Source organism: Caretta caretta, chromosome 1, assembly GCF_965140235.1.
Source record: "Caretta caretta isolate rCarCar2 chromosome 1, rCarCar1.hap1, whole genome shotgun sequence".
NCBI classification, from domain to species: domain Eukaryota; kingdom Metazoa; phylum Chordata; order Testudines; family Cheloniidae; genus Caretta; species Caretta caretta.
In genome coordinates, this window is record NC_134206.1 from 148,851,779 (window position 1) to 148,876,717 (window position 24,939).

Consider the following 24,939-nt stretch of genomic DNA (forward strand, 5'->3'; position numbering starts at 1 on the left):
TTCTTGATATGACTATCTTGTGAGCATCCAGTTGTCCAGGTATGGGAACACTGATGAAACTGTCATGATGCAGATACGCTGGTAGTACTGATAATACATTCATGAATACTCTTGGTGCTGTTGGGAGGTCGAAGAGCAGCACTCTGTATTAATAATGGTGTAGGCCAATGGTAAAATGCAGAAACCTCCTACTTGCAGGCAGCATGTGCATGTGGAAATAAGCATCCTTCAAATTGAGAGCTGTGAACCAGACACCTTGGCCTTGCGAGGGGATTATAGAGTCCAAGGTGGTAACTCTGAAACTCAGGCAGTGGATGAAGACATTCAGCTGTTTGACATCTAGTATGGGCCTCCAGCCTTCTTTCTTCTTGGGGATGAGGAAATATCTTGAACAAAAACCTTTTCCCTTTGGGCTGGGGCAAAACCAGCTCTAAATCTCTCAGTTGGAGCAGGAAGTCTACTTCCTGCCTGAGTATTTTTTCATGAGAGGGGTCCCTTAGGAGGGCCAAGGAAGGGAGTTTGGGAGGAGGGACTGCCATGAACTCTATTGCATATGTAATGGTGATTACTTCCAGAACCCATCCATCTGATGTTATAGGGCACCATGCCAAAGAAAAGTGAGCTATATAGCCACCAAGAGGGTTGGATAATTCTGAACCAGGTAGACTTGGTGGGAGGACTGGTTTGTGGCTCTCAGATGTCCCACCAAAAGAGCTGCTTGGTGGGAGGCTGGGGCTGGGAGGAGAATAAAGGAGGAACCTTCTGTTTTCTGTGCTGGAGTTTCTGACATTTTCAGGGAAGGATCATAAGGCCACTGGTGGTAGAAGGCTGATGAGTGAAGCACTGCCAATGGTAAGACTGAGGCTTAGGATATTTTCTTCATGGTTCCTCAGTATAAATTCACAGAGCATGGAGAGTTGCTCTCAAGTCCTTGAGGGTATGTAATGATTTGTCCATTTTCTTGCTGAATAGCTTATTTCCCTCAAAGGGCAGATCCTCCATGATTGGTTGGACTTACTTGGGAAATCCGGAGGATTGGAGCCACAAAGCCCATCTCATGATTATAGATGTTGCCACTGAGTGGGAAGCTGTATCCGCTTCATCTACTGAGCCTGGAGGACAGACCTAGCTAGCAATTTACCTTTCTCAATGATTGCTTGGAACTGCAGTTCTTGAGGCAACTTTTTGACAAAATCAGAGAACTTATTATACTTTGCCACTAAAGCCTGTTAGTTTGCTATACTGAACTGTAAACTAATGGAAGTTAAGTTCTTTCTGCCAAAGAGTTCTAGGAGTTTGGTCTCCTTACCTGTGGATGTAAAACTGGGATGGTTTTGCTTGTTTCTTTCAGTGACAGCCTGCACCAACAAAGAGTTTGGAGTGGGGTGTGAGAATAAGGATTCAGCTCCTGTAGATGGTACAAATATTTCTTTTGCACTCTCTTCAGAGAAGGAACTCAGTGGCCAGAGTATTTCAGTCCATCTTGGTTGGTTCTAAGATGGAATCATTGACTGGCAATGTCATCTTACTAGGGACATGTGCTCTGGAGGATGTCTAATAACTTGTGAGGGTATCCTGTATAAATTCCAGGAGGATCAGGTGCATATCTGTGATTCTCCTTAGGAAGTCTGGAATAGTCTACAGTTGTCCATTGGTGATGGTAAGGGTGGTGTGGCTGCCTCATCTGGTGAAGACAATGATAACCCCCCCCCCCCGCCCATGGGCTTTGATTGATCAGGTTGATCCTCTTCCTCAGAGTATTCCTGAGTGGATTGAGGATATGTGCTGAGGCTCCAGTTCTGTAAGTCTGTAATTGGAAAGTTTTATGAATGAATCCTAGGGAGCCCAAAAGGCCAATAAGAGTTATCATAGGAGTAATGGGGTGGTCCCCAGTGAGAAGGGCACAACCAGTCCTGAGACAGGCAGTCTCTGCTGTGGGTGTGGGAAGATGCCCACAATCTTAGAGCCTCTATTGCAATGGTTCTCAACCTATTTACCGTTGTGGGTCACATATGCAGCTCTCTCTGTGTTATCTGGGCAGCATTCACACAATATATACACACTACCTGTATGGCCCTGAGGATGTCACTTGAGCCGCAGCTGTGTGCTGATTAGGCTGCAGGTTGAGAATCACTGCTCTATTGTGATTGACCTCTTGATCTGATAAGGCCAGTGAAGCTCTCCCACTAATCTCAGAGTCATCAGAGGAGTATGAGGCCTATGTATCATTGGACAGAGCTATTGGTACTGGAAATGGTCTTACTGTGTCTCAGCTGGTAGATGGTACAGGTGACTGTTGAACAGATGGCACTGGATTAGATCCAACAGCACTGGTGATTTGGTGTCTGCATAGAGAGAAATGTCCTCCAGAATAGTATACCTGATCTCCATATTTGGGCTTCCTGTCTCTTGATGGTCTAGGGTAGATGGTGGTTCTTGGTCCTTGTTCTATTGCCTCAACAGTGCAGAGGATAGTCCCAACACTTCTCCAGACAAGGGTCCCGGGGCATTCTTGGCTCTCAGTGCCAAGGAACTGGTACTCTGTTCCTTCTTATCTCCTGACACCCCCATACCAGGACATGGAGTCTTGCACAACTTAGAATGGGTCAGGGAAGAAGTCCTCTTCTTAGACAAGGATTTACGGGGGATTTCTCACATTTGTCCTTTTGACAATGTTTTCTCTTACACTCCTCATGTCTGCCTTGTTCACTGCTAGAATCTTTAACTCTGCTTCCAGCGGTCCAGGAGCTAGAGACAACTATGCTCGAAGGATGCTTTCTCAGTGCCTCTGCCCAATGTACGGGGGAGTCTTATGGCCAGTGTTGGACAGTGGCCTCACTGAATGATCCGTCATGAATGTTCAGAATCTGATTGACAAGAATTTTCTTGAAGCAATAAAAACAAATGTTGTGGTCATCACTGACCAGGTAGGAGTGGGGGCAGACTATGCAGACCTGCAATCCTGGGGTCTTGGGCATGCTAGGTCAAGGGTGTAGAGGGAGTAAGGGTATGCCAGGCCCCTAAAAGCTCACTAAAACTGACCCTAACACTAAAATCAAAGTTTTATCAGAACAGGAGAACTGTTTACAATTATTTACACTAATAAAACAAAGAATGCTAGCTAAAGCTGTGGACCGTTGGAGAAGTGCCATCTCAGGTGATGGTGGTAGAAAGGAACTGACATGGCAGTCGGTCTGCACCACCTGTTATGCCCTTGGTTCAGAGCACAAGGAAGAGAAGGAGGCAGGCACAGACACCGCTAATGAAAAATCATCCAGTGTCAGTCACATGTGCACGTTGATTGGAATACACATAGGAAACAACACTGAAAGAAGTTTGCAGGATGATATGCCCAGATTTACCATGCAGATCGAGGATCGGGTATGTCTTTAACCGCATCTGACCCAGCTATGTCAACTACCTTTGCCACCTGCAGTCTCTGAAATTCTCCTGACATTCCTAATAATGACAAGCTTTTCTACTGCCACAACCTCACACCCCCAAACGCACAGAAATCTGCCTAAGGCTCCATGTGTTTTACATTGCACAAAGCCCTGTAAAACACAGCTATGACCCTGGTTTTGAAAACTAGAAGAATATACAATATAGCTCTTGGAATCGTTCATGTCACAAAGATTCTTCCTTTAGGGATTCATCATGGTTCAGGATAGTTTATCAGAAATAAGTAATTAATTGATGTCAAGCCTCATCTTATCCCACAAGCAATATATAAAAAGACATGACATATGGCAAAATGCCATAATTATTTTTTGACAATACATCAGAGAGAGATCAATCATGTATCTGACTTCCCCGGCTCATTTTTCTTTAATTACAAAAGGTTGGAAATGGGAAAAAAAATCCTACAAGAAGTAATTAGTTAGAATAATTGGACCACATCTGAGTTAGACTAGAACACACAAATTAATAATGTCCAGCTGACAAAATATTTATTTCTGATGCAAGTAAGGGAGAGACAAAATTAACTAAGTAATACTTTAAAAAAATTAAAAAACTTAATTCCCCGATCTATAGACCAAATTCTATCATTGAACTTGTACTTTTAGCTCCCACTGATGATAATAAAGTAACACTAAGAACTTTAAATTTGCATAACCTTAACTTATCCACTGAAGTGAATGTGATTAATTAAATAGGACTTCAATAAGAAAAAGACAACACTACCTGAATAAATGAGCCCCACCTGAGGGCAGAATTTATCCCCAAGGCATTGAGACTTGTAATAAATAAATAAATAACCTACTAACAAAAGAGGCTATCAAGTTTTATTGAGTGATGTGGTAAATATTGACTAAGGTGAAGGCAAGATTTACATTTATCTTGAAGTTAATAAATGTGATGCTCACCAAAACAAAGTCAGGATGTTTATTGTTACATGTCTTCATAAGAACGGCAATACTGGGCCAGACTAATGGTCCATCTAGCCCAGTAACCTGTCTTCCAAAAGTGGCCAAAAGTGGTGCTTCAGAGGGAATGAACAGAACAGGCCATCTTTGAGTGATCCATCCCCTGTTGTCTGCTCCCAGCTTCTGACAGTCAGAGGCTAGGAACACCCACAGCATGGGATTGCATCGCTGACCATCTTGGCTAGTAGCCATTGATGGAGCTATCCTCCATGAACTTATCTAGTTCTTTTTTGAACCCATTATAGTTTTGGCCTTCATCCAAAATATCTAGAAATCTTTCCAAAATATAATGGTTTTCCCCTATTTGTCTATAATCCTAAAAGGAGAGAGGACCAGAAAAACTGTCGTAAAATGATGTAAATAAAAATTAATTGGCCAAAAAGTGTTCTAGATCCATATAATTAACTTCCCATCAATGTAAATATCTGAAATATCTGGCCTCTTCATTTTTAAATCACCTGCAAACATTTTATTTTTATGAAACTTATATACAAGAACTAAAAGCTAAATATTTTAATATTTATAAATATTAATTTAATAATAATTTCTTCTAATGAACACATTGCAGTGGGTATACACAAGGCATAAATTATGTAATTGCTTTATGCCTCCCTTCCTTCCTTGTCACTACCCTAGCTACTTGTATTTCTCTCTCACATGCACTTCTCTTTTCCCACGCTCCTCTTACGTCAGAGGTTATTAGCAAGTGTAAATAAGCAGCAATGGGACTTAAGTGAACCTGTTGACCACTGGGATAGCAAAGGACAAGGAGGGAAGGGTAGAAATGTAGGAAGAGAAAGGGTACAGGGAAGGGAGGGGAAAGAGGCAAACTGCAAATAATAAAACTTGATTTTTTTATTGTCTATGTGTCCAAATATTTACAATTGGAATTACAATAAGTAGTTATAACAAATTTTCTCTGATCATTTTAGTATTTTATATGTTATATTTTAAAGTTTATTAATTGTTTATTTTTTCAACTGCCAAAAATATAAAATGAACAAACAAAATTACCTGCACTCCCTGCTTAGTGTGTCTTCATCAAAACACCAGAGTTGAGACACAAGGCACTGGTGTGCAAATACTGGATGCTGAAATTGAGTATTTATTTACCATCCTCCTTGTTGATGAATACTAGTTTTACTGATCTCAACAACAGCAAATGAGGAGGAACTTATGTGCATATGAATTCTGGTTGGTGAACATCATAAGAACAGCCATATTGGGTCAGACCAGTGGTCCACCTAGCCCAGTATCTTGTCTTCCAACAGTAGCCAATACCAGGTGCCTCAGAGAGGATAAACAGAACAGATGCTCACTTCAAATGCTCAGAGAAGGTAAACAACAGAAAATTGTTTAACTGATTTTTCAAAAAATTATGACCTAGGATTTTTTCCCAATGTATGTAAGAATTAAGGGTCTGCATGGACAGAGTTTTTCTCCATAAATGCTCCTGAACAAAGGTCACCCATGAAGTGTCTGCTTGTGCTCCCTGAGCCCAAGGAGATGGGTGGAGGCAGCATTATAGCTGCCTGAAGTATTAAATGCCCCTTGGGTTTGTCTGGGATGGGCCACTCCCACATAACAACTTGTTATAGTGCAGGTATAGTGAATTATTTTTTGTCAAGGTCCAAATTTCTTGGTCAAGGTATATTTAAGGTTCAGACTCCAGAGAAAATAATAAAAACAAACAATAATAATCAGTAAATAAAAATATTTCAGGGTCAGTTCAAAAGCGTCTGGTGGTCTGGATTTGGCCTGTGGTCCATCTATTGACACCTCCTCCTAGCTTCACTGGGCAGTGCTGGGACATACTGTATACTAGCTCAATAGCTGTATGACCTGCTTCTGCTGCTGTGTTCACTCCCTTCAATGGATTTAGAAGCTTTATGCCTCCTCCTGGCCTCCACAGTCATACCACCTCCAGTCATTGCCATTTGTGTGACCACTCTCCACTCTGTGCAGCATGGCAGGCTCTTCAGAGCACTGATGTCAATGGAACTACTCCCATACTTTAAGTTAGTCATATGCTTTTAAACCTTATTGAATCAGAGCCTCAAATCTGCAGCTCTGTGCAGATAAACTCCCCAGAGCCCGCAGAGAGATCCACTGAAGTCACTGAGACCATAGGCATTGACTCCGTGAGTGCTCGGGGGCTGGAGCACCCACAAGGAAATATTGGTGGGTGCTCTGCACCTACCGGCAGCTCCCTGCCCTGCCCCACCCCCCCAGTTCACCTTCGCTCTGCCTCCTCCCCTGAACGTGCCACGGCTGTGCTTCTCCCCCTAGCTCCCAGTGCTTGCTGTCGCAAAACAGCTGTTTTATGGAGGCAAGGGGTGGGAGGGAAGAGGGAGGAGAGTGAACCTGGCATGCTCAGGGAAGAGGCGGGGCCGGGATTTGGGGAAGGGGTCCAATAGGGGTAGGGAGGGGACGGAGTTGGGGTGGGGACTTTGGGGAAGGGGCTGGAATGGGGGCAGGGCTGAGGCATAGTCAGGGCGGGGCCACAGGGGTTGAGCACCCACCGGCGCCAGGAAAAGTTGGTGCCTATGAGTGAGACTCCATGCCTATATGGAACTCCTTCCAGAATCAGGATCCACAAGCCTGCTCCTACAAACATGAACTACCTGTTGTATTACCACTACCCTGAGTAGTCTAATTCCAGTTGACTGGGATTACTTACAGTAGCAAACTCTGCACTGGAGAGTAACTGCTTGCAAGGTCTGATCATAGGGTTGCCAAACGTCTGGTTTCGACCGGAACGCCTGGTCAAAAAGGGATTTTGGCAGCTCTGGTCAGCATTGCCTACCGAGCCATTAAAAGTTTGGTAGGCAGTGCATTGGGGCTCAAGAAGTCTCCCTGCCTGCCCAGCTCTGTGTGGCTCCTGGAAGCGGCCAGCATGTCCTTGTGGCCCCTAGGAACTGCAGCCAATGGGAGCTGCGGGTGTAGCTCCTGAAGGCATGGAGCCGCTGGGCCGGGCATGTCAGTCACTTCCAGGAGCCATGTGGAGCCAGGGCAGGCAGGGAGCTGGCTTTAGCTCTGCTGCACCACTGCCCAGGAGCCACCTGAGCTAAGCTCCACCTGGCTGGAACCCGCACCCTGAAAAACCTCCCACACCCCAAACTCTGGCCCCAGATCGGAACCTGCCCCTGCACCCTAACTCCCTCCCAGAGCCTGCACCCCCTCTCACACCCCAACCCCCAACCCTGAGCCCCCTCCTGCACCCCGACCCCCTCATCTCCTGCCCCACCCCAGAGCCCACACCCCCAGCCAGAGTCTGCACCTCCTTCTGCATCCCAACCCCATGCCTCAACCTTGAGCCTGCTCCCACACTCCGAATCCCTTGACTTCAGCCTGGAGCCCCCTCCTGCACTCCAAACCCCTGAGCCCCCTCCCACATCCAAACTCCCTCCTGGAGCCTGCACTCCCTCCTGCACCCCAACCCCAGCCCTGTGGCCCCTCCTGCACACAAACTCCACATTCCCTCCCACACCTCAACCACCTGCCCCAACTTGGAGCTCCCTCCCACACCCTGAACCCTTCATTTCTGATCCACCCAAAGACCTCACCCCAGGCTGGAGCCCTAACCCTCCCGCACCTCAAACCCCTGCCCCAGCCCAATGAAAGTGAGTAAGCAATGGAGGGAGTGAGCCTGGAGTAAGTGGCGGGCGGGGCCTCGGAGAAGGGCTGGATCAGGGGCGGGGCCTCGGTGAAGGGGCGGGGCAAGGGTGTTCAGTTTTGTGTGATTAGAAAGTTGGCAACCCTATCTGATCATTGAATGACAGCGGCTGGCTTGCAAACTGCAAAAAATCCTATGCACACTAAATTAAACTGCAGTGGCAATTGTAGGCCATTTTGCCCTGCATTTTCTACAACATACCTCCCTTGTGAACCTGCCATGTCCTATGGAATATTTTAACTAAAATTATTTTCAAGTGTAAGTGGATTTGGATTTTTTTTTTATTTAAAGAATGTAGCATTTTAAACTGTTGTGGGATAAGAGGGAAGGTCCTCTCATGGACTGGTAACTGGTTAAAAGATAGGAAACAAAGGGTAGGAATAAATGGTCAGTTTTCAGAATGGAGAGACACAAATAGTGGGACCAGTCCTATTCAACATATTCACAAATGATCTGGAAAAGGCGTAGACAGTGAGGTGGCAAAATTTGCAGAGGATACAAAATTACTCAAGATAATTAAGTCCCAGGCAGACTGAAGAACTACAAAAGGTTCTCTCAAAACTAGGTGACTGGGCAAAAAAATGGCAGATGAAATTCAGTGTTAATAAATGCAAAGTAATGCACACTGAAAAATAATCCCAACTAAACATATAAAACGATGGGTCTAAATTAGCTATTACCACTCCTGAAAGAGATCTTGGAGTCACTGTGGATAGTTCTCTGAAATCATCTACTCAATGTACAGCAGCAGTCAAAAAAGTGGACAGAATGTTGTGAATCATTAAGAAAGGGATAGATAAAACAGAAAATACCCTATTGCCTCTATATAAATCCATGGTGCGCCCACATCTTGAATACTGTGTGCACATGTGGTCGCTCCATCATAAAAAATATATATTGGAATTGGAAACGGTTCAGAAAAGGTCAACAAAAATTATTAGGGGTATGGAACGGCTTCCATATAAGGAGAGATTAATAAGACTGGGACTTTTCAACTTGGAAAAGGGACGACTAAGGGGGGATATGATAGAGGTCTAAAAAATCATAACTGGTGTGGAGAAAGTAAATAAGGAGATGTTATTTACTCCTCCTCATAAGAAGAATTTATTTACTCCTCACAAGAACTTGGGGTCATCAAATGAAATTAATAGGCAGCAGGTTTAAAACAAACAAAAGGAAGTATTTTTCACACAATGCAGTGTCAGTCTGTGGAACTCTTTTCCAGAGGATCTTGTGAAAGCCAAGACTATAACAGGGTTCAAAAAAGAACGAAATAGGTTCATGGAAGTCCATCAACGGCTATTAGCCACGATGGGCACGATTGGTTTTCCTAGTCTCTGTTTACCAGAGGCTGGGAATGGGCGACGGGGGTGGATCACTTGATGATTATCTGTTCTCTTCATTCCCTCTGGGGCACCTTGGACTGGCCACTATCAAAGACAGGATACTGTGCTAGATGGACCTTTGGTCTGACCAAGTATGGCCACTCTTATTTTATCTCAGTGACTTCACACCACAGAGGTTACACTTAAAAGTTACTTCTCTTTTGAGAGAGATCTCTGGTGCCAGGAGTATTTCTCATTTTAAGTATAGAGAATCCCTTTCAGCACAGTAGACTCTTTCAATACAGAAGAAACTTTTCAAATGCCCACTGTAGGTGTGTTTTTGTATGGTATAATGTTTGTATAGCATAAGGTTGTATTGTATAATGTATGTATTGCTGTAATTGTAAAATCTAAAGATGGTTCTGAGGCTTAGGAGAAAGGAATACAGAGCTGGAAAACAGAAGCATGTTTTCAAGTCACTGAAGAAGCAATAATGCCATAATCTAGGCAAGAGTGCCTCAGAAAAACAAAGCAATGAGTCAACATGATTTTTGGTTATTGTATGGAGCACCTAGCCTGAAGCTACCAAACACTGTTCCCATGGGAACATTTTAGTTTCTAAATCATTTGCTCTTCTTTCAATCAATCAGTGGAACTTTTATTGGGTGTTATCATGGGAGCATTTACAAAGCAATTTCCATAATGATAAAATCTTTTCAAATGAGATTTAAAATGTAATTAAAGGGCAGATTTTATGCATTAAAGGCATTGTTGTGAAATGGCCATACATCACCATGTCACAAAGTCTCCTTTTCAACAACCCTATGGCATGACCCCAATTCCAGTCTGGTATGATTACATCTGAGTTTCCTGCTAATGAGTTGATTAAAAAGAGAGATAGAAAGGTCTCTCTCTATTGGGGAGATAAGCCTATGAATATTGTTAAGACATTTCTACGATCCCTGCACAATTTTCAAGATAACAAACGATAAGAGATACTTCTCTAGCAGTGCAGCAAAACTTGACAAGTGATAGCTAAAGGGATCACCTTGCCCTGCAAAAACCATCTCTGTAAATCCCAGAACCTGCTATTGTGGTTTGAAATACAACTGCTGAGAAACTGGGAATTGCCCAGTACAAGTTTTAAAAAAAAAGAAAGACAGGACTAAACCTCATGTTTGGAAGCTTTTCTGATACAAGAGAAGATAGAACACCTTTCTTTAGCAAATTGGGCCCTGTCTTCAGAAAAATATTATCTGCTGGTTTGTAAAAAGACAGAACAGCTTTAAACTTGGGTTCCTTACCATGCAAACTTTCACTCATGTGATTTGTCTTTAGAGACAGTGGGTAGGATTTTTCAAAAGCATGTAAGTGATTTAGGAGCACAAGTCCCACTAAAAGTCACATTGTGCTAGGTGCTTTAGTAAAGCCTATTTCCCCAACTCCAGAAGTCCATTTTCTCCTGCAACTGTGTGTAAATGGCACCCACTTCAAGCATTTAAGATATTTTTAAACATCCAACCTTAAAAGGAATGGCAGAGAATTCCCTACTATGACTTGTGATGAGTCATCTGCATTTTAAATATATACGTGTAAGCATAAAAACAGTAGAGAATAAATCATTTACAAAAATAATGTTTAAATGGAAAAAATTCTCACCTCCCCCCCACATAAATAGGAATAGGGAGATATCAAATAGCATCAGTTAACAAACAGGACAGATTTTAGCCCAGCAAAAATATTGCAAAGAGTTAATGCTTCAGTTTTAACTGTGTGCAATAAACATACAGGAAAAAGAAACACCACGAGTTCTGTTACATGATGCTGCTGTATTTGTGAACACTTCTGCAGTAGGAAGCTATGGCATGGATTCTCAGCTTCAGTTTTTAATTTTCCTCTGATGAGTAAGTACAGGCCACTGCTGGAGGTCACTGAACACAGAGCTAATCACCTGAACCAATCAGGTAACTTCTGTTTTTCTAAATACCCTTCTCAATATTTATGTCACTGTAAGAACATGCAGAATAATCACTGGATATTCAGGAAATCCTATGTGCTTAAAAAAACCTGCAGTGATCAGGCATGGTACACTACTGGATAGAGCATTAGGGCTCAAGAGACTTGAGTTCTATTGATGACTCTACCACAGGCCTGCAGGGTGACCTTGGGCAGTCACTTCACTAACCCATGCCTCAGTTTCCCCATCTGTTAAATGGAGACACTGATACTGACTTCCTTTATAAAAAGTGCTTTGAGATCTACTCAGTGAAAAGTGCTATCTATATAGGAGGTGGGATTTTTTTTTAATTTAAAGAATGTAGCATTTTAAACTGGGTGGGTTTTATTATTTTAAACATTTTAGCATTTTAAGGTGGGTATTATTATTATAAACACTGGAACACACTTGATTAACCTCATCAACATCAAAAATCACTTCAATAAATTCAATGAAACTAATCTAAGACAGAGGGAGTGGTTGGCAAGGCATTCATCAGAATTCATTTCCTCCTCAGGTCGCTAATAGCCCGAATTCATTGGCCTTCAGGGTGCAATGTAAGGCCCACATTTTAATTATCTCATGAGCAAAGGAGAGTGTGGTGATGTGGAACTCTAGAGAGTGTGAATGGCTTAATTTATTTCTATTATATTTCCTCCCCCGCCCCCCAGGTTATTTCATCTTATCTGAAGAAAATGATGGCTTTGTTAGAGTATCGTTAACAGATTGCCAAGAGAGCACTGAACAGGTGACTTCATTTTAGTTTAATAAAAATCAAATAAATAAATAAAATCATACAAAAATCCACAATACAATTGTAACCATACAATTGTACTTATTCATTTAGGGTTTGATCCAAAGGGAGCCTTGCCATTGACCTCTGTGAGGTAGGGTCAGGCCTTTAGTAGTTTATTTAATAAGACACAATTACAACAGTATTAATATTTTGTTGGGGAAAGTTTGTTTTACTATGTGTCTACCTAAATGTACACCTTGTCCAAAACCAGATATAATGTTAGGCTGAGCCCACTGCAAGGCACAGGAACTCCTAGGGATCAACTGTATCCTTGAGCACTTCATATTTACAGAATACTCATCCCTCAATATTGAGATATTTTTACTTTGTGATGTGACTGAGTCAAATATTTGCCAACAGTAACTTTTAGTTTATGGCCTGCAGTGATGGATAATTGATAGCACCTCAGAAAATCGGGCCACTTCTAATCAAGTGCCTAAATATTTGGAAGAAAAAAATTACACACACACACACAGACACACCCCACCCCTTTCTTAAATATTTAGAGCACTATAGCTTAATGTAGGTTTCAGATGATAGACTACTTACTGTACAGATGTTGTACTTGTTTGCTCCAGTCCCAATCATTCCAGTGAAAGCCTCGCTCCATTGTATCTCTATCCTCTGTCAGTATACTAACCACCCTCAACCTCTTGGCAAAATTTTCAAAAAAATAATTATGCTGCTACTTCCAGTGCTTCTAATTCCTTTCCCCCCTCTTGCCAGAGATGAAAGAGTAGCAGCTCAAAGGCAGCATCGTTCTCAGTCGGAACATTTGCTTCCACTCCGTTACTCAGTCAAGGTCTCACTGCCTATTTTCATTGCCATGCAAAGTCCTGCAGGATAATTTGGAGAGCAGCTACCTTTATTAGTTCCACTCACATCCCACTGCTTCCAATTAGTACTGATTTTCTCTTACAAGAAGCAGCCAGAAAGGCTGAACTGCACAACTGCCTCAAAGCCAGGGGAGGAAAATTTGGGGAAAAAGAACGGGCAAGTTTCCTCTTTCTTTCTTTCTTTCTTTCTTTCTTTCTTTATGAGCTATAAAATACATCTGAGGTTTATTTATTACAAATCATTGCTCTTAGGGAGGACAGTGATTTTTATGGATGGATGGATAAGTTTAGGGGAATTTGTGTTGTGGGGGTAGTTTGACGTTTGTACACACCAAAAGATGTTAAAATAAAATCGCTCATATTTGATCACATTAGTATTTCAAACCATCTCTTCTTACCCTTATCAAATAAACAAAGGATGGGAAATCTCCTTCCAGATTAAAAGGAAAATGTACATGTTAAAAACACAAAATTAAAGCATAAACTTTTTTTACAGTAGAAAAGCATTCCTCTTATATTCTCCAAAGATCACTTTAGTTCTTTCTGTCGCAAATCTCTGCTGTAACCTTGTTTTATAAATTCTGATGTGTCACTCTTTTGTTGGCAACATTTTTGATGTCTGGAGACAATCTGTAGATTAGTTTCACAACATGATGTTCTATTAATTAAAACACGATAAACTGTTATTAAAACTCTAAAGAGAACAACATGAAAACAGAAACTAGATGCCTCATACATAATGCATTCAGAAATACTGATGTGCGGATAGAGAAAAGCTTTAAAGGATTCTAGAATGCCTTTTTAAAGTTTGTATTTCTTTTAAACGATGGAATTTTCAGCTAGCAGCGTCTTCTATTTCAACTATTATTGCTAATTGAAATTCAAAAGCTTTGCTAAAGTTACATTTAAATACCTTTTTAAAGAACAGATTAAATAAGTGGGAATGATGTAGGGACAAAATGCAAAGGAGCACATCTGAAGCAGGCTGAAATTTTTCAGATGAAACTTTTTTAGCAGATTCGAGTGGACCATAACATTTTACAAACCTGTGTTGAATTTGCCATATTCAATTCAAAATGATTTTCTGTTTAGAATTTTTATTGCCATTTTATTTATTTATTTATTTTAAACTTTGAAAATGAAATTAAACATTTCATTTTAGGCTGAAATAAATGTTTTATTTTTGACAAACAAAATATTAATTTGGCCCAAGATAACATTGCTTTTTGGTTTGCCAAAATATTCTAAAATATTTTGTTTAGGGTTGACCAGAAAAAAAATGTGTTTTTTTGGTGGTGCTAGCAAACACAAAATTCAGTTATATGCCCAGCTCTAGGCACACTTAACCTAAGTTCTTTTATATGGCCATACACTATCTATGGGTCCAATGTTCTCCTAAGCAAACTGGTTCTCTGGAAAACCCAGATACAGAAGTGGAAACTGTGAAAACCAGATTCACTGATATTCTTTCTTAATCCCACACGTGTGATGCCTTTAGGTCCCCACAAATTTCAGAGGACCCAACAGAGAAGTCTGCATGTCTCTTGCTTCTGCTTTGTTACACAACTTCCAATTCCTCTGCTGCTTCCCTCCCTTAGATAGCACACCTCCTAAAAGAGCTAGGAAACCAAGGTCTCACTGATCCGTAGCTGCCCCAGGAGTCTCTAGTGGACATACTACAGTGTGGAAAACGGAACCTCCATAAGCTAGAGAAGATTCTCCATCAGTAACTTTCACCACCATTTCATATGTGCAAGGGGGGGAAGAGATTAGGGCAGAGACCTGAAATGATTCCTGCATCTTTCCTCTCCAAATTCTCAAATGCTTATTCACACCAACACATGCCTATCCTCAGTGAGAACTGGTGTACATGAAATAAGAATTAGGTCATTTGAATGTGTAATCAATGCCCTGATTCAGCAAAACAGCTAAGAGATGCTCCATGCTGTCATTTCAATATTTCAAAAAATTTAACTTAGAATCCTCCAAATAGTAGTGACACATCACTAGAGAATCTTAAAACTCAATTTGAGCAACACTAGTTAATAGAATAGTGACTTTTAACAGAGTGATAACCATAGCTGACATCCAATCCAAAACGAGAGAGGATTGTAAATGGGAAAAAAAAAATGAGGGAGAAAAGGACAGCAAAGCTATAATCATTAGTGGTCAGTTTGTGCCATCCCTGGATTTCAATGGAATACTTGTGTGAGAAGGTTACTCACCTTGTGCAGTAACTGAGGTTCTTCGAGATGTGTCCCCCTGTGGGTGCTCCACTTCAGGTGACGATGCGTCCAGGCACCGTTGATCGGAGATCTTCGGTAGCTGTGCCTGGTCAGTCCACGTGTGCTGTTGTCTCACGGCGTTGTTTGAGTTTGTGCAGTGCGCGCACAGCCCGACCCTCTCTGTTCCTTTTCTACCATAGGATCCTTGTTCTTGAACACCAAAGTAGAGGGGAGGAGAGTAGGTAATGGAGCACCCACAGGGACACACATCTCGAAGAACCACAATTACTGCACAAGGTGAGTAACCACCTTCTTCTTCGAGTGCTGTCCCTATGGGTGCTCTACTCCAAGTGAATTTTGAGCAGTACCCACTATGGTTAGGGGGACTTCGGAGTTATGTGCATTGTAGCAGCGGAGAGGACAGTAAGGCCTACTATGGCATCCAACCTGGCATTCTGTGTGATGGCATAGTGCTAATCAAAAGTGTGGTCTGATGCCCATGTGGCAGCTTTGCAAATGTCCAGAATGGGTACATTGTGTAGGAATGCTACAGATGTTGACATGGCTCAAGTAGAGTGGGACCTGATCCAGGCAGAGGATTTTATGTTCTGGGTCTGGCAGCATGATCAGATACAGTCTGATATCCACTTGGAAAGTCGTTGCTCGGATATAGTGGCATCCTTGGATAGTTTGGTTGTGGAGACAAAGAGTCTAGGAGATTTACGGAATGGTTTTGTTCTGCCTAAATAGAAGGCTGTTGCTCTTCTGACATCAAGGGTGTGTAGTGCAGTCTCCTGTAGGATTTTCTGTGTTTTGGGGTAGAATGTGGGGAGGTGTACTGGTTGGTTGATGTAAAATTGGACGCAACCTTTGTGAAGAATTTAGGGTGAAGTTGCATCATGACCTTATCCTTAAAGAAGATTGTATAGGGAGGATTGGCCGTTGGTGCATTTATTTTGCTCACCCGTCTAACCGATGTGATGGCAGCTAGGAATGCTACCTTCATTGACATGTGTAGTAAAGAGCAAGTAGTTAGGGTTTCAAAGGGAGGACTCATGAGTCCCTGGAGGACTAGGTTCAGATTCCACGTGGGTGTGGGAGGGTGTACTTCAGGCTAAAGGTTCTGAAACCCCACAAGGAAGCATTTGGTGGTTGGATGTGTAAATGCCAAGAACTGATTGATTCTGTCATGAAAAGCATTAAATTACCACAAGATGTACTTTGATAGAGCTGAATGAAAGTCCTGAATTCTTGAGCTCTACCAGGTAATCCACCAGTACAGGAAAGGGTGTAGTGTAGGGAGTGAGCCATTTATGCAGGCACCATACACAGAAACGTTTCCACTTTTGAAGGTAAGTATTGCACCTGGAGTCCTGTCTGCTTTTCAGTAATACGTGCTTGACCTGTTCTGATCAGATTAACTCGTGTACTTGGAACCATGGAGGAGCCACACTTTCAGGTGGAGCTTCTCCAGTTGTGGATGGAAGAGCTGACCATTGTCCTGGGATAGGAGGTCTGACCTCATCAAGAGAGTTCGTGGAGGGCAGACTGACATGCACAGCAGGTAAGGGTACCAGGTCTGCCTGGGCCATGCTGGGGCGATTAATACAATCTTGACTTTGCCGTCTCTGACCTTGCGTAGGACCCTGTATATTAGTGGGATCAGCAGGAATGCATACATAAGTGTCTTGTCCCAACAAATCAGGAAAGTGTCTCCCAGAGACTGGGGGCTGAGCCCTGCTCTGGAGCAAAAGAGGGCATTTGCGCTTCTGTGTTGTGGCGAAAAGGTCGATAGATGAGAATCCCCATAGGTGGAACATTTGTTGTGCGACCCTCAAATTCAGTTCTCATTCATGTTCCTGTAAAAATTGTCTGTTTAGTGTATCGGCCATAGTATTCTGACACAGATATTCTCCATCTTTGTCCACCACTGTAATGACGTTAGTACAGCAGAGGGTGGTGTTACCATCATGTTGAGTCTGTGTTTGGTGGGTCTGTATACGGAGCTCATCCAGCCCTGGAGGCACCTCATGTGTAGTCTGGCTTATTTCACCATGAATGTGGTGGCGGCCATGTGACCAGTAGTTGTACGCACATTCATGACTCGATTCTTGGTCAGATTGACACAGTGTCTATGAGGAGTTTGATGGCCAGGAATCTGGTGTGAGGTAGCAAGGCTCTGGCCTGAGTTGAGTCTAGATAGGTCCCGATGAACTCCAGGTATGAACGACCCTTGATGAGGCAGATGTCCAAGTATGGGAAAAATATGATCCCTTGTTTGCGTAGATGAGCTGTGACTACTGCCGGGGTTTTGGAGAATACCCTCGGTGCAGTGGAGAGACCAAATGGGAGCACTCTGTACTAGAAATGTTCTTGTCCTACTATGAACTAGAGGAATCATCTGTGTGCCGGATGTATTGAGATGTGTAGGTCGAGGGCTGAGAACCAGTCCCCCTGTTCCAGCACTGAGATTATTGTGCCCAGTGTGACCATCTTGAATTTTTGGGAGCGTATGCATTTGTTGAGCCTTCATAGGTCTAGTATCAGTCTCCATCTGCTGCTTTTCTTCTGGGTCAGGAAATAGTGGGAATAGAATCCCTTCCGTCTGTATTGTGTTGGCACTGTTTCTACTGAACCTAGCTGAAGAAGATATTTATTTCAAGTTGTAGCAGGTGCTCGTGAGAAGGGTCCCTGAAGAGGGGCAGGGAAGGTGAGCAGGAAGTAAAAGGGATGGAGTAGCCTGAATATTACAGAACCCAGCAGTCGTGTGACTTGCTGCCAGGCATGTTGGAATTGATGTAGGCGGTGGCCAAATGTGCTGGTGTTAGGGGGTGGTTGCTCAGATCCTCGACCAATCCTTCAAAATTGTGGTGTGTTTCCAGATGGTTGGGATGCCAACTGGTCTGTTTGGTTCTGTCTGCACCTGGGTAGTCTATTGTGGTTTCTTTCCGCCTCATAAGGTCTAGATTGTAGGCGGTTGTATTGTGATGCCCTGGGTCTCTGGTATGGCTGGTACCATTTTCTTTTTGGGAGTGGAGTGTATATGCCAAGGGTAAGCAGGGTAGCTCATGAGTCCTTCATTGTGTGCAGGACTTCATCTATTTTTGCTGAAAATAATTTGTCCTGGTTAAAGGGCAGGTCCTCTATCTTTAATTGGAGCTCCTTCGGGATGCCAGATGATGATAGCTATGAGGCTGTGTGCATGACCACTGCAGGAGCCATAGGATGGGCTGCCATATTGGCCATGTCCAGGGAAGCCTGTAGGACCATTCTGGTGACCAGCTGTCCCTCGACCAGGATTGATTTGAGTTGGGCTCTCCTGTCCTCTGGTATATCTGTGGTGAATTCAAAAAGTTTGCCATAGATCATACTTGGCGAGGAGGGCGCTATAGTTGGCTATTCTGAATTGTAGTTTGGATGATGTATATACCTTGTGGCCTAGGAGGTTTAGGTGCTTGTGGTCCTTATCTTGTAGTGTGGATCAGTGTTGACGTTGTTTTTCCCTGTCGGTTGCTGCTTCCACCACCCGGTAATTTGGTTGTGGGTCGGCAAATAGGAAGTCCATGCCCTTGGCCGGGATGTAATATTTGTGATCTGCCCTCTTGCACGTTGGTGGAGCTGTAGCTGGAGTCTGCCATATATTTTCAGCAGGTTCCAAATGCCATCTTTATAGGGAATGCAATTTTTGATGCCGAAGAGGGTTGCAAAATTTTCAAGAGCTTGTGCTGATTCTCTTGATGGAGATTTGGAATAATGGAATTTCCTGACTGACTGCTATTCATTTGAACAGCTCCTGAAACTGTTTGAAATCGTCACATCAGAGTGAATGGAGGTGGAATGACGGCTTCATTTGGAGACGAGGACAAGCTGTATTCTGGGGACAGCATCTCTGGTATGGCTTCTTCCTCAGGCTCCTCTGATGGATTCATGGTGTTCACGGATGTAGGGTGCATAGGGGATACCGGTTGGGACCAAAGCTGTGCCCTGGCTGGTGTGGAAGTGTAGGTGTGGTGAGCCGTATAAGCCGCCCATGGGTCCCATGGTGGCCATTGCATTGGATATGGCATGTGAGGGCCCATCCATGCGAGGCCATACCATGGCCACTGGGGTTGTTCTTTGTATCATAAAGACCCAGTGGTGTGTTTTGTGGGGGTGTAGGAGAATCTGGTGGTGAGAACAGTTGCTCCTCTTGGTCCTGGTCCCCATTATTGCTATCAGTGAACACTGGATACGCCGGGGGTGAAGTTGGTTGGGTTAAAAGAGAACCCATGGTGCTGAGTGAAGGTGATTCTGCCACCAGCACCATGGAGATGTCTTTCTGAATTAAAAATTGTTGCATTGCCGGCAGGTGTGGCACCGATGCATTGTGATTGGATGCTCATGCTTTAGGCATCTTGCATTTCCCTTAGTAGTTGCCGGTGGCCCCATTGGGAGCCATGTGCTGGGAGGTTTGTCAGTGCTGGTGGCGGTACCGAGGGTTGTGTCGGCACTGGAGGTAGTTGTGTGGTCAGTGCCGGTTCCAACAAGGGTGTCGGTGCTGTTGGCACAGAGAAGGAGACATGGGGAGTTTGATGTCTCGACTTCTTCATCTTATGGGTGGTGCTCCTGGTGCTGGAGGTGCAGGCTCTCAAGGCTGTCAGCACAACTAATAGCGACCTTGCGGGGGACCGCTTCTTTTTAGTTGGTTCCCTGTGGGTGGAGGTCAAGGCTCTCTCCCTCTTCTCCTGAGAGGGTGGAGCCATGCTCTTGGTTGGTTTTGAGAGGCATGGAGAGCACTTAGGAGAAGGTTTAGATATGTCCTTCTCTGATCCAGGCTGGAACGATTTCTCCATAAGGATCATTTTCAGGTGCAGGTCTCAGTCACGTTGGGCCCTTCCCGTTAGGTTGCTTCACTGGGCGCACTTTGCCAGAATGCGTGTCTCTCCGAGGCACTGCACACAGAGGGAGTGTCCATTGGAGCACTGCATTGTCTCATTGCAGGACCTACATTTTTTTTAAACCAGGGGAGCCTGGAATATTGAAGTAAAAGAGGGAGAGGTCGCGGTGGACCAAAAATACGTATCAAGGTTTTCGCGCTGTGGGGAGCAAATAGCTTGAAGAAAAATAGGGGATAGAAGTTTGTTTGTTTCTTTAAACTACTAACTATTAACTAACTTATCTAAAGGGAAGGGTAGAAATGGGTTAATTGTATTTAATTTTCCTGTCAGTAGGGGAAGAAGCTACAGCACTGCCCATAGCTCCCTCTTCAGCCAAGGACGGTTGAGAAGAAACTGAGCGGGTTGGGCCATGTGCGCTCTGCACAGACTCAAATGATGCCATGAAACAACAGCTGCGCATGCACGGCCCAACCAGGCACTGCTACTGAAGAGCTCCGATCAACGGTGCCAGGACGCATGGTCACCCGGAGTGGAGTACCCACAGGGACAGCACTCGAAGGAGAAAGTAAACTAACCCTCAGCAAGGTAAAGAACTTGATCAACATTGTCAAACAAATATTTTGTTCCTATTCACAGATTTACTTGTAAACTATAATTATAGTGTATATATAGGGCTTGCTTCATCCCATAAGCATGGGAAAAGGGGTATCAATCTGCAATCCTTCTGCACTCACAGAAGCAACTGTGCCCCAGGGAAATTCTGCCTCAGTAAGTGTTGGCCCCCACTTCCTATCCAGATGGTTCTTAGACTCAGCCAGCTGTGAGCACCCTGGTGGAACAGGAGTTGATGGCAGCTTCTACCACTGTCTGCTCCTCACACTGGCAGCCTTCAGTAATAATATCTTATGTGCTACTTTGCTAGAGCAGTAGATTACCACCTCCAGGTGCATATTTTTGAGGCCTCCAGATAAGTTATTTCATGTCATTCCAGAAGGAAAGCACTAATGGGCAGGGTTTCAAGATACTTATGAAGTCTCCATTTTCATTTCTATAGTTCCAGCATCTGCTGTTGCTGTTCATGTTAATATCACAGTGAAAACATCCAGAGCAAAATAGATACAAATATTATCAAAACTACCATATGACACACATCCCAGAGTGTTACTGCTATTGTGTGTATATCTGCTGTCTTGATTAACACACTAGCCCTTTAAAATGACAACCTCATGGCCTGTGTGTATTGAAGAATGCATGACAACTGTATGAGACCATTACAGGGCTGAGGAATCAACTAGAAGTCAGTTGATCCCGGACATAAACTGATTATTGTGCTGCTGACAGAAAAAATTAGCACAGGGATCAATACCTGAAGCTATGGCCAATGTCAGTATAGACAAGCTGCTCTGACAGGATCCAAGCTGTGCTGATCTGTTGTGGGGAAAATCCCTCACTGTTACAGATGCACTTTTAAGACTACATAATTCTCTTACGCGGGAGAAGTACAGTTATAACTGCATTTTGACAGAAGGGAAACACCCTTCTGACCACAGATATCCTAGTTCACTGATGTTTCTGGTGTTTAATGTCGGCATTCTGTAACCTTCTGAAAAAAAGCAGCCAGAATTGTACACCCAAGACTGGGTTCTGTTATGCACGCTGCTGCATGGTACACCAAAGAGTGATTTTAATAAGTATTTAACAAGTAATTATTGGTGCAGAACTTCTAATTCTAACTAACTAATTCCACAAACTGAACATGTTTAAAAACTGAAGAGGAGAAAATGTTGAGAGAAAATTATATGAAACCACAACCATTTTAACTGTGACAGTGGTTTGAGGTATTTCTGTCAAGGGCGCCAAGGTCAAATAATCTGCTGTGCAACAAGAACTCAAAAGCATAATCAGATGAATGGTGTGCATGTTTGTGAGTGTGGAGTTACCCAAGGATCTCAGAATGAGTAAAGGATATTATGTAGACCCTACTGGGATTTTCTAGCTAAAAATCCGTACACTTTAATAGTACATTTTAGCTACAGTGACAAATACAAGAGAACAACATAATAGAACACATTTCAACATGAGAATAGAGTTCGTAATTTTTTTCCCATCTAAATGTTAGATGGAAAATGGCTTTTTGTCTTTAAGAAAATTTGCATTAAATGTTTCTATTTTTGTTTATGATTTTCAGGTTTTCAATAAAATATGAAAATCCAATTACCAATTGTTTTGTTTATATTGTTTTTGGCAACTGAAAATATTGGGGGAAGTTAGTTTATTTGTTTTTTAAAATTATATAAAATTTCAAAGAAACCTTTTTGATGAACATTAAAAAAATGCATTGTCTTTTGAATTTTTTTTGTCAGGGATAAAATTATTTCTCGACCATCTCTGCCTAGGAGCCCTTACATGGTTAGTGCTCCACTCACTCCTGACCAACTCTGTTTACCAAGGGTTACCATGTCCGTATTTTCCCAGACAAGTCTGGCTTTTTATATCTTAAATTGCCGTCCAGGAGAAATTTTTAAATAGCTCAAAATGTCTGGGATTTTGCCTGGCGGGGAGGAAGATGCAGAACCTCCGAACCCAGGTGGCAGCAGGGAGCAGAAGTCTGGAGCCCCTGAGCTGACTTGGCTGTTGGGAGTGGGCGGCGGCGGCGAATTCCTGAGCCCACGCTGCCCTGGCTGCAGCCGGCAGGAACTGAAGCCCCCAGGAGACGCTGGAGGAGGAAGCCCAGGGAGCCATGGTAGGAGCTATGGGCAGCGGGAGGGCAGGGCTGCTGGCTGCGCAGGGCAGAAGTCCCAATCCTGGACTGGCTCGGCTGGGGTGGAAGTCCCCAGCCTGGGCTGCCCCAACCCCTTGCTGGAGCTGGGAGAGGCCCCGAGCCCAGGCTGCCCTGGCTGCTGCAGCGACTGGGAGCAGAAGTACCTCCTCATTGACCAGCCCCATCTACTGTGCGGCTGCTAAGCTTGCAACCACCTTGTCCTACTGCCACCCCAATCCCCAGGTGGACTTTCCATCCTTGTGGGGCTCTACTTCTGGGGCCCCCGGGGCAGAAGCTGCCAGGACTGGGGGATAAATCAAAGCCTTTGTCTGCACAGCGCTTTGCAGATGAAGCCAGCTAGCAATGCGTGAAAAGGTTCTGCTTAACTTTGCTGATTTTAACTTTTGCCTCTGCAACTCTTTGCACTGAAACGAAGAACCATTTCCCATGTAAGCTGCAACTTCAGCCTGGCTGGCCATTGTCCAGAGCCATCCCTAAACACCCTCCCCTTTCAGTGGGAGAGTTGTCTGTGCATGGACCATACAGCTGGGTGAGGGAGCTGCTGATCCGCTTGGGGCTTGGTCTAGCTGGGATGTTACTGCCCGACAAGCCAGGGTGCGACTCTGCAGGGCTAGCAGGCTGCGTGGTGACAACCTTGTGTCTCTTGCAGGTACAGTTTTTCCATTTTGGGCCCTGGAACTGCTCAGGCAGCCTCGGTGAACACAGGGGGGATGAAACCAAGGCAGGCAGTGATGTTAAGTGTTTCTGATCTCTCCTAGCAAACACGCTGGCTGGGACCCAGGATGCTGACAGCTGATATTTTCTGGTGGTTCTTTTTATTATTATTCCCTTGCATCCTATTACTACAGAGACTTGCCCAGAGCAGCAGCCGATTTCCTCTGCCCCAGCGGCTCACTTTCCCATGCAAGCTAGGCAGAGGGGGCTGAATTTGACCCTTAGCTGGGTGGGATGAGGATGGGGACCCGTGCCTGTTGCCCCTGGGCTGGTTGTGGTCCAGGTGGCCTGGTTTGGGAGGCGTATGGGTGTAAGGAGACTCCGGAAGGATGCAGGGGAAAGAGAGCCTTGACACATTTACAAAATCAAACCAGCAACTGGTCAAAGAAAATCAGACACAAATGGGGCATGATGAGCCAACAGCTTTTGTGTTGCAATGTTTTATCAGGCTGCTTTTTTAGTTTGTGATCTACTTGATTTCCCCCCTCCGCTCCCCCATGAATGGGCCCAAAGGGAAAGTGCCATAGAAATCTCAGATCTTCACCTGATTCTGAGTTGAAGCCGTGAATCTTTCAGCTGCACAAATTAGGCTCAACTTCATCCCAGAGACTTAGTTTGTCTCAATCAACTAGAGATGGGACAAAATCAGACCTAACCTCTCAGGGCAAACTTTGGCTGTGACTTCAGAATCAGACCTCATGGGTGACCCAAATATCCCTGAACCCTGAGGTCTGGGCCATATCACTTTTTCTTATATATACTCAATATAGACGACATGTAGTGCACAGCATATATAACAGTTTAACAACACATTAATACAACACGAGTTGGTAGATACTGGTGGAAATCCCCCCCCCCCCATGGAGTGTCTTCTTTCGAATGTTCAACTATGGTAAGCCTCGTTTACCCTGCTGTTGGAAGGAATAATCTACTCAGGCACATATGGCCAACTGGAGGATAGGCACACAATTAAGGCTGCTTTTGTTTGTGTAAACCTCTTTAGGAAGAAAGATGGTAGGCTGCCAGAATTTGGCCCCATATGAAGTCTTGTAAAAAGTAATGAAAGAAAGCAAGAAAGTACTGAAAGTGGCTGATAGACTACTTTTTTACCTCAAAGATCATGCATGCTAGGAAAAGAAAAGGCTTCTCTAAGAAACATGCCATAACAGCTTTTAAAACCTAGAGTACAGCATCAGTATTAAAGGAAGAACTGAAATTAATGAAATCAAGCTAAGAATCACTGACTGAATTAAAAAACAAATTTTCTTCTTGTGATATTAGCACC

The 24,939-nt window shown here is 43.7% G+C and overlaps 1 protein-coding gene and 1 long non-coding RNA gene across 13 annotated transcripts in view; one reads left to right on the forward strand and one right to left on the reverse strand.

The window, feature by feature from the left end:
* DMD (dystrophin) overlaps positions 1-24,939 on the reverse strand; it is a 2,122,534-nt gene that overhangs the window by 297,761 nt on the left and 1,799,834 nt on the right. The window contains exon 1 of one of the 12 annotated variants that reach the window (XM_048863733.2): positions 12,770-12,988. The exons of the other annotated variants lie outside the window; for them this stretch is intronic. Coding sequence (XP_048719690.1) covers positions 12,770-12,808 — 39 coding nt within the window. The 5' untranslated portion in view covers positions 12,809-12,988. Of the gene's footprint in view, positions 1-12,769; positions 12,989-24,939 lie in introns of those variants that run through there. 12 annotated transcript variants of the gene reach the window in all.
* Positions 16,698-21,876, forward strand: LOC125642433 (uncharacterized). The gene is made up of 3 exons (XR_007358396.2): positions 16,698-16,845; positions 19,072-19,173; positions 20,489-21,876. It is a non-coding gene; the product is annotated as an uncharacterized LOC125642433 (long non-coding RNA).